The sequence below is a fragment of the Anastrepha ludens genome, chromosome 4, assembly GCF_028408465.1.
Source record: "Anastrepha ludens isolate Willacy chromosome 4, idAnaLude1.1, whole genome shotgun sequence".
Lineage (NCBI taxonomy): Eukaryota > Metazoa > Arthropoda > Insecta > Diptera > Tephritidae > Anastrepha > Anastrepha ludens.
In genome coordinates this window covers 62,372,041-62,382,433 of record NC_071500.1, presented here as the reverse complement: position 1 = coordinate 62,382,433, position 10,393 = coordinate 62,372,041, and the positions used below count along the sequence as shown (strand labels likewise).

Below are 10,393 nucleotides of genomic sequence, written 5' to 3'. Positions count from 1 at the left end.
GTTATATTAACATAACCTATTTTACCGCACCCGCAAAATGTCCGCATTCGTAAAAACACGTGATTTCGCGCTAAATGCTATAAAAAGGTACATGACCAAGAGCAACGACGAAGCGTTTGTGTTAGATTTAGAAAATGTCGAAAGTTATCTGCAGTTATTAAATGAACAGTGGGTACGATTTAAGACAGCCTAAGATGAAGTCGAGCTTTCTTGTGGTGCAGATAACATCGATGTCGAACAGACCGCGCGCATCCAGGCCGAGACCTGGTACGTTACAGCGCTATCACAATTTAGGCGTGTACAGAAGTGTAGAACCGAATCAGTTGCGAATTCTACAAATCCGCATCCCACCGTGTCAGCAGCAATTAAACTACCTAAAATGGAACTTCCATCCTTCGCGGGCAATTCCACTGAGTGGGTCGCCTTCTACGACGCTTTTGTTACCCTCGTAGATTCTAACTCTTCATTGTCAGGTGGTCAAAAGCTACACTACTTACGTAGCTGCTTAAAGGGTGATGCGCTTAGCATTATCAGCGGTTTCCAAATTTGCGATGCCAACTATACGGAGGCATGGAATCTTCTAAAGTCGCGATATAAAGTCATGCGAGTTATTGTCGAATCGCACTTTCGGGCAATTGCAGAGATACGTAAAGCGACGAGCGACACTGCTGACTCCATTAAGAACGTGTTGAATGCATTCCAACAACACATAAGGGAACTTAAGGCTTTAGGGCGACCAGTGGATTTTTGGGACGATTGGTTAGTACATGAAACTGTAACCAGACTCTCCTACGAAACTCGCAAACAGTGGGAGTTGTCACTCACTAGCGACGATCCTCCTACCTTCGAAGACCTTTCGTCCTTTTTGGAAATAAGGTGTCGCTCATTATCGATGATATCAACGCCGGCAACCCAGTCATGGCCAGGAAAACCGAACAATCAAAAATTGGTCGGAAAATCGGCAAAGGTTTTTCATGCCACCGCAGATCAATCGCGTTGTACGTATTGTAACGCAGGTCACAGAATTTATTCTTGTGAAAAATTCCGTAGTTTAGATGCAAACGCTAGACTCAATTTTGTGAAAGATTTCAAGGCGTGCTTAAACTGCTTAAGTACCGGACATTTTAAGGAACGCTGCAATAGCGGGTCTTCCTCTCGAATATGTCGGCAACGCCACCATACATTGCTTCATAGTTCGCCAGAGGCATCCACCTCTTCCCACGTCGTCGACTCACCCCGCACCGCTGCAGGTACGTTACCCGCCGCTAGCTTGCTCCCGCAAACCGCTGTCACATCCGCCTCCGCTTGCCTTAATTCCAAGGTTAACCCAATGCATAAACCACAAAACGCTGTGTTGCTATCAATCGCCCTAGTAAAGGTACGTGATTCTGCTGATCGATGGCAGAATGCTCGCTTATTATTCGATTCAGGTTCTCACGCCACATTCATAACTGAGGCATGCGTACAACGTCTAGGTCTAGCTCGCAAATCTTCGTCCATATTTGTAACGGGAATTGGCGCTTCTCAGGGTGGCCGTTGCAGAGGCGAAACGACGTTATTCCTTTCTTCGCGACATTCAAGTGAATGCTACCCCATCAACGCATTAATTTTACAAAAGATTACGGGCGATTTGCCGTCGCAGAGCTTAAGCGTTCCTGAATGGTCTCACATCAAGGGACTGTTCTTAGCTGACCCGCACTTCATGGAACCCGGCCGTGTAGACATCTTAGTGGGCATGGACTATATGGATCGATTCATTTTAACTGAGCTGCGTAAAGGCCCACCTGGCACGCCAATAATACAGAAAACAGTCTTTGGCTGGACGTTGTGTGGAAACGTAGATACATCCGTTCCACCCGCAAACCATATACAATCATTACACTGTGATGTACATTTAGATAGAGCATTGGCTAGATTGTGGGAACTTGAAGAAGCGCCGCAAACACGATATCTTACCCACGAGGAGCGGTACTGCGAAGAACATTTTGAATCAACTCATATTAGGAAGCCGGACGGACGCTTTGTAGTGGAGTTGCCACTCAAGGTCGACGTGCCATTAGGTGAATCAAGGAGTCTCGCCGTACGAAACTTATTACGCATGGAGCGCAGATTTGCCGGTGATCAGGATCTGTGGACACGCTATAACGAATTCATGCAGGAATTAATTGAAATGGGTCATATGGAGGTCGTGCCTAAAACGAACTATGCGAAATATTATATGCCACACCATGCTGTCGTAAAGGAGTCCAGCGTTACGACAAAATTGCGAGTTGTGTTTAACGCGTCTGCTAAAACCACAACGGGGAATTCCCTCAACGATGCGCTTTATGTTGGTCCTCAATTACAAGAAGACTTGTACTCCATACTTTTGCGCTTTAGAATGCACAAATTCGCAGTAACTGCAGACGTTGCAAAAATGTATCGACAAATCTGTGTTTCAGCTAAACATGTCGACTTACATCGAATTGTTTGGCGCTCTAACCCATCTCTACCTATTACAGATTACCGCATGCTACGCGTAACTTATGGAATTGCGTCCGCCTCGCATTTGGCTGTCAAATCGATGCAACAAACCGCGAAACAATCTTCCAATACTTTTCAGAAAGCAGTCGACGTAATTCTTAAAGACTTTTACATGGACGATCTTCTCTCTGGTGCGTCTAGCAAGTCGGAACTTAAAGCATTGCAGCGAAATGTGTCCGATATTCTACGGGAAGGTGGGTTCGAGTTAAGAAAATGGGCGTCAAATTGTACAGAGCTAAATGAGACTATCGCTAGAGAATCCAAGAACATATCACACTACACCGTAGATGGCAACAATGTACATGCTCTGGGACTAATTTGGTATATGGAAGAGGACTATTTTACATTTTCCATTTCTCTAGGAGAACCGCCCCACGTCTTAACTAAGAGAGCATTTCTGGTCGATGCCAGCAAACTTTTTGATCCATTGAGTTTACTTTCACCCGCAACAATCAGGTCGAAAATGTTGTTGCAGGACATCTGGCGTTCCAACACTGGATGGGACGACCCAGTACCAGATACGATAGGCAAGGTGTGGCTTGATCATCGTTCGCAATTACAACTTTTATCTGAACTTAAGGTCAACCGTTGGGTTGGAGTCGGGACGATAGGCTCATTTACTGAGTTGCACGTTTTTGCCGACGCTTCCGAGCGCGCCTATGCCGCAGTCATATATGCGCGCACTGTACATAGGGATGGTCACATTACAATCGGCTTAATTTCATCAAAGACTAAAGTTGCCCCGCTAAAAACAACAACGCTACCTCGCCTCGAGTTGTGTGCTGCACATCTCGCCGCAAAATTGGTCAAGGCCGTCATGCAAAGTTGGAAGGATTTTTGCTGTCCACTGGTAGCATGGACAGATTCCACCATTACGTTGGCGTGGCTGCAAGCACATCCTAATAAATGGGAAACATTCGTCGCAAACCGTGTCGCCTATATTCACGAGGTCCTGCCTCCCGAGTGCTGGAACCATATACGCTCTGAAAGCAATCCTGCGGACTGCGCATCCAGAGGTATATCTCCGCTTCAACTTATGCATCATGAGTTATGGTGGTTCGGACCTGACTTCTTACGCGAAGAGGAACAGTTCTGGAAGCAGCCCGCGCAAATAATGCATAAAACCGAAATAGGCTTACGAAAGGTTAAGGCTTGTATCGCAGCTACTGACGTTCACTGGTCGGTCATCACAAAATACTCATCTTATTCGAAATTAAGAAGAATTATCGCTTATGTATTGAGATTTATACACAATACCCGCTCTAGCTCGCTTGGAATCAATAACAAAAAAACGTGGTTTCCTAATTGTCAGGAGTTGCTGGAATCCGAGCGAAGATTAATCAGGTATACACAAAATTTCTATTTTTCTAATGAAATACGTTGTTGCAGGGAAAAAAGGCCAATTAAACTGCGTAGTAATAGGAGGTCGGCTGAAATCCGCAGATGTTGCAAATGATGTCAGACACCCCGTTATACTGCCAAAAAACTCTCCGCTTTCAAAACTCGTTGTTTTGGATATACATCACTATACGCTACATGCAGGCCCCCGTATAATGCAAGTAATCCTGCAACGCCGGTATTGGGTCGTTGGTGCCCGCAACTTAATTCGTAATATCTATCGCAAATGTGTAAAATGTACCGCTTTAAATCGCAAGCTCGCAACACAATCAATGGGTGATCTTCCTTCGTCCCGCATAACATACGCTCGCTGCTTCGTTCGTACAGCAGTAGACTTTGCTGGTCCTTATATGTTCAAATTTACGCATGGAAGAGGAGCTAAATCCGTAAAAGGTTATATATCTTCATTTGTCTGCATGTGCACAGGTGCAATGCACCTCGAGTTTGTTGGAGATCTCTCAAGTTCTTCGTTTCTAAACGCTTTTAAACGATTCATCAACCGCAGAGGCTATTGTAAAGAAATGTTTTCGGATAACGGGACGAATTTCGTTGGTGCAGAAAGGGAACTCCGTGAGAAATATCAAGAGTGCATGCAAGACTCCCAACTTCAATCGTTTTTTGCAGACTCTGCTATTGAGTGGCGATTCAATCCACCGTCCGCACCTCACATGGGAGGATATTGGGAAACTGGAATCAAACGCATAAAATATCATCTAAAACGCTCCCTCGGAGAAATTCTTTTAAGCTATGAGGAGTTTAGTACGCTCTTAACGGAGGTGGAAGCTTGTGTCAATTCCCGCCCATTATGCAACATTTCGACGGATGCAAGCGACTTATCGATTTTAACGCCTGGCCATTTTCTGGTAGGCGAACCATTGCGGGCAATTCCAGAACCTGAGGGTCAAGGGTTTTCTGGAACCCTGCAACAAAGGTGGCAGTTGGTCTCTGCTATTCGCCAACACTTTTGGCGCCGTTGGAGAGACGAATACCTCGTTAGCTTGCAACGACGTGCTAAGTGGTTTCGTCCATCACGAAATTTTCAAGAAGGAGACGTCGTCGCTGTGTTTAATGAATTTTCTCCTCCAACAAAGTGGACACTCGCAAGAGTAATTCATTGTCATCCTGGTAGAGATGGTCACGTACGTGTCGTAACGATAAAAACCGCAAACGGAGAATTCACTCGCCCAATACCTAAGCTGTGTCTTCTACCAACTCAAGGGGACGTATTTTCCGAAGAAAACTAAAATGTAGTTATTTAACTTATTTAAAGTTTGAAATTCCTATTTTGCTTAAGTTTGTATTCGAATTTATTTCCTTTGTAATGTACATATTGAACATATCATGATAGTTCAAGGGTGGCGGTATGTTGGGTTCATTTCGACAACATCGATATACCTCTTGTTGAGTTCACTTCAACAACATCGATATACCTTTTTCATCGCTATACATATTTGCATTTCATTATTCTTTTTTATCTCTCTTACGCATTGTTCGTCAGTCAACTCGGATGTCAACTCTCTATCTAAATAAATCATTGTATTAAATAAAATTTTAGTTTTTCTTTCAACGGATTTAATTGTGAATTTAAGTGCCTTTCAAAGCAGAAAAAACCGCCGCAACCATAACCAAATTAATTAGAAATTACTCGAATAATAATGCCTTTAAGTATCTGAGACGGCTTTTCCCGGTAACCCTGTATAAGTATATAATATACATTTCTGAACTGAATGACATAATACTTCATCTCAATAAGCAAATAATACGCACCTTTTAACGGGATTACAATTCCAAACTTATTACACTCTTGTCGCTTTTAAAATTAATTAATATAGAAGTTAAAGTTTTTAAGTAGGCTCCAGTCACTAAAAGGGACATTTTCATTGTAGTGAAGTCCGTTTGATCAAGTTTTTCAATTACTTTTTTATAATATTCATATATTTACGTACATACATATGCATAATAAACTTTACATATTGCTACGAGCACACATGCATACGAGTAAACATATCATGTATACATATATACCATATACATACATACATATGTAGGTACTAGCTCGTCCTTGTTGAATATTCTATAGCGCGGAAGTCAACTGACAAGCATACAATTGCCAGTAATTATTTTGCAATACGTATCTTTATCACTATGCCAATCACCATTGCGTGCAGAAAACTCAAAATGGTTGGACTCCACAATTGGGCTCCAAAGGGCGGAAGGCGATGAGTAAGAGAGTAAAAGAGCGAGAGGGAATTAAATGGTGGGTGAATGCAACTGATCGAAAAGGACAATTTACACGCTATGTGGAAGAACATTTGGGCGCCTGTCTGTAGGCACGTGGATATGCAAGTGTATTGTTACACACATATGCTTTGTGGTTATATGCACACAAACCGATTTTCCATTAACTGCTTACTGGCCACTAACATATGTTCGTATGTATGCGTATATAAAATAACTCAGTAAAAAAAATTGTAGCAGTGTGAAAAAAAGGAGAGTAGTCCCATTCTGTTTATTTCAGATTGCCTTAAAATTGATGTAAAACAGCTGGTAGGTGAAGATGGCCCGAAGAAGTAGCTCTTCTCTTCACTTCTTTTGCCCTTTGTAATGTAATATGCAGGCATTGTATCCCAGCGATATTACGAAGCCAATTCGGAATCGCACCATCTCGTTGATGCTTCAGCAATGTTTTTACTTCTATTAGTGATGGCTCTTTAAAGTTTTCATCTCTTTACGGTAATTTTGAGCTACTTCAAACTTCAAATTTAAATCTTTTTAGTTAAAATTAAAAAATGATTCAACAAGGTATGTGGTTTTATAGCCCACTAAATTTTGGTAAACCATTTTTATTTATTTATGTAGTCTGAGAATCTATAATCTTACAAATACGAATATCACAAAGTAACTTAAAACTAAATAGAAAATAAATAAATAATGGAGGCTTTGCCATGGCTGCGCAGGGGCATCCGCTATTAGGAAAAACTTAAAAGATCATTGGTTTCGTTGCTTGTGTGGCACGTAGCGCCGTCTTGTTGAAAATAAACGTCCAGATCAATACCATCCAATTTCAGCCATAAAAAATTGTTAATCATCTATCGATAGCGTAATCTATTCACCGTAATTATTGCTTCAGCTTCATTTTCGAAAAAGTAAGGTCCAATGACTCCGCCGGACCATAAACCGCACCAAACAGTCACACGTTGAAGATAGAGAGGCTTTTCAATAATAACTCTTGGATTTTCTGTGGCCCAGATCCGAGAATTTTGCTTATTGACGAAGCCACCAAGGTGGAAATGGGCATCATTATCCAAAATGATTTTTTGATGGAATTCCGGATCATTTTCGTGCATTTCGACGACCCAATCAGCAAAGATACGACGTTGTTGATGATCGGCCGGCTTGAGTTCTTGTGTTAACTGGGCTTTATAAGCCTTAAGACCCAAATCTTTATGCAAAATACGGTGTAATGACGTTTGTGGAATGCCTAATTCCAAAGAACGACGAGGAATGAAAAAACCTGGGGGTTTTTCAACACTTTCGGCTACAACAGCAACATTTTCGGCTGTTCTTGAGCGGCGTGCACGGATTTAATTCTTCCCATCACTAACTTGTCCCAACAGCTCGAATTTTTTCACCAATTTCTGTATTGCGGTCCGACAAGGTGCTTCTACTTGTCAAATATCAAAAAATGACAGCTTTAAAAGTGACATCTACCGAAATAGCGGGCTATTCAAAATAACACCTGTTATTGGAAAACCCTTTATAATCACCATAGAACGTAAGTAGGTTACGAAGAGGACGTTGAAGAACAATAAATCTGATTCGTTCCAACAACGACGGGCAGTTAATTGCAGTACTGATGATTTTAAAAGTAAAAGAAAGATTTAGAACAGAGCTATTAGTTTCAAGAGTTTTAAAGGTGAGTAATATACTTGTACGCGAAGTATATGACGGTATGATGGTATTTTTGAAACACATCCAATCTTATTAGTGATAAAATGATTGGTCGGTCTCCATAAAAAAGCAGCGTATTCAAGATGTGGCCTAATAAATTATGTGAGGAGAAGCTATAGGTATACGGATGACAGTATTTAGAGGCTTACGCCTTACAAAACCTAGTCCGAAGTAGGATATTATATAGCTTATATGTATGCCTAGTAAAAGAGAGTGATATCGAAAGAGTCCTAAGGACATAATATTATAAACTGAGACTTCAAGGCAAATATCAATTTAATGGGGCGTTATGCATTTTCTTTCAAATAACTCTCCAAAATGCTTCAAGGTTTATTTTATATGAATATGAATATTTATAGGTTAGGTTAGGTTATACTGTTTGGCCGAAGCCACGCAGATACCATTTTGGCCCATTGCGATATCAGATCAGAGTCCTTTTTAGCGAAAATATGCATCACTCAAGATGCGCGTACTATTCGCGAATTTTAGGAGTCGCTCGAGCTCTAGTTCAGATAGATTTTAGCATTTCAAAGCTGTAAGCATCCAGGTAGCATAGTCTGGTTTTCGCGAGAGCCGGTCAGTAGCATTGGAAATGCTCCAAGGTTTCTCCTGTACCCGGCTCATTACATTTCCTGAAAATGTCGTTAATGGTTAAATTCAGCTTGTAAACGTGTGCTGCAATTAGGCAGTGCCTGTTAGTATACCAACTAAAGTTCTACAGTTTCTTCTATCGAACGATATAACCGATTTAGTATACTTGTCATTATATGCGTGTTTACACATGATCCTGGCAGCTTTGCAATTGGTTAGGCTAAGCCAATTTGCCTTTCTTAGTATGCGTTCCTCTAGTTCTTTTTGAATTGTGCATAGAGGTTTAAGTATCTGACTTATTTCAATAAACACAAAGCCTGCGGTTGCGAGCGAGCTTGTTGATTGCTTCCTTGCATTTAAGGAAATTTTTGGATGATTTTATCGCTTTTGGCTATCCACGTAAAAGTTTTTTGCGTAGTTAATTGTTGCGTCTGCACATACAAGCTCTGCTACTTTCTTTACAGCAAGTACCTCAGATTGAAATACAATACAATAGTTAGGGATTTTAAATGCTTTATTGATGCTTAATTCCGCACAATACATGCCAGCGCCAACCCCCTCTTCCATTTTTGATCCATCAGTGAATACATTGATGGTATTACTACTCGGAACCAATCCTTTCACCGTCTTCAATAACGGCCTTTAGTGGTATGGACGGCTAGTATATGGACCGCTAGCCTACAGTACAATTTAAACCCGGATCGCGTCCGCCTTAATAATTAAAACTATTTGCTAAGGATTGAGCGCTGAATAGTACTGTCTCAAAATGGACTAGTTCTGTGCTAGCCGGAGATGGCCTGATCTGCTACAGGGTGTGTATGCTAATGAAGATACATAAAAATATGTAAAATGCTATATATATGCATATGTATGTATGCATCTTTGTATACTGTATTTATGTGCATTTACATATGTGGTGACAATGTATACCTTCTGATTTTTCCCCTGATTGTGATTTCCCCGTTTACCATAAAATGTGTGATTAATGTTCAATAAAACCAATAACCCCCTTCTGTCATTGAATAATTTCGTTGGACTGTTTTTGTTTTGTTGCTACTCATACTGTAACATTGGTTATATTTATGCTTTTATTGTGACCAACCAACAAGATACTGTTTAAACCATGCATTTATATATGTATGCATTGTGTATTAAGGTGAACCACCTTGCTCCGGGAAATATGCCCAATGAGCGAAAATAGTTACAAATATTTATAATTGTCATTAGGTTAAGTAAGGCATAAATAAATAATTATGCCTATATAAATAAACAAACTTAATAAATATAGAACCATGTTCTTTGAAACATTAGGAAGATGTAGGAGGGCATATCCAAGATATTTTTTTAAATACGGAATTCTTACAATAAATAAGTACTACAGTATAGATTCAAGTGAAGAGTATTCCTGCGAACAAACGCTATCCAGAACTGCCAGTAAACAAAGGTTTTACAGTAATGCACTGAGTTGAAACAGACATACATGCAATGAAACTAATAACTTTGCTGTTTTTGTCAAAAATGCCTAAATTCTTGATTTTTCGGAACTCAGCTCTCATTTTCTGAAAATTCGATTAAAATGATAAAAATTGTCCATTAATATTAAAAGATTTGTATTCAGCGCACTAAAATCTAAAAATAATCAAATAACAGGCGAAAAAAAGCTAACTTTATTTATATAATTGGGTGTTAGGCCAAGCTCCTCCTCCTATTTGTGGCTTGCGTCTTGATGTTGTTCCGCAAATGGAAAAAGCTAACTTATGTTGAATAAATCCAATTGAAAATATTCCCAATGCCCAAATACCATCCATTTTCAACGAGAAACTACCCTTACCAGGATAGAACATTAATGTTCCTCAGCTGATACTCTGCCAATTTGTCTTATGGCTAGAAGTAGTGGATGATATAATCTTGAGACTCAGCCGAAGGCCTC

General features: G+C 40.5%; 1 protein-coding gene across 1 annotated transcript; it reads left to right on the top strand.

Annotated features, from left to right (window-relative positions):
- Nucleotides 1–379: 379 nt before the first annotated feature.
- Nucleotides 380–6,251, top strand: LOC128861851 (uncharacterized). The gene is made up of 2 exons (XM_054100227.1): nucleotides 380–3,667; nucleotides 6,090–6,251. Exons 1-2 carry the CDS (start codon nucleotides 380–382, stop codon nucleotides 6,249–6,251), a joined length of 3,450 nt encoding a protein of 1,149 aa, XP_053956202.1.
- The last annotated feature ends 4,142 nt before the right edge of the window (nucleotides 6,252–10,393 follow it).

Coding starts and splice junctions, on each gene's coding strand:
- LOC128861851 (XM_054100227.1), top strand. CDS start 380: ATGGAACTTCCATCCTTCGCGGGCAATTCCACTGAGTGGGTCGCCTTC. Junction 3,668..6,089: donor CCGAAATAGGCTTACGAAAG/GTTAAGGCTTGT, acceptor CATTGCGTGCAG/AAAACTCAAAATGGTTGGAC.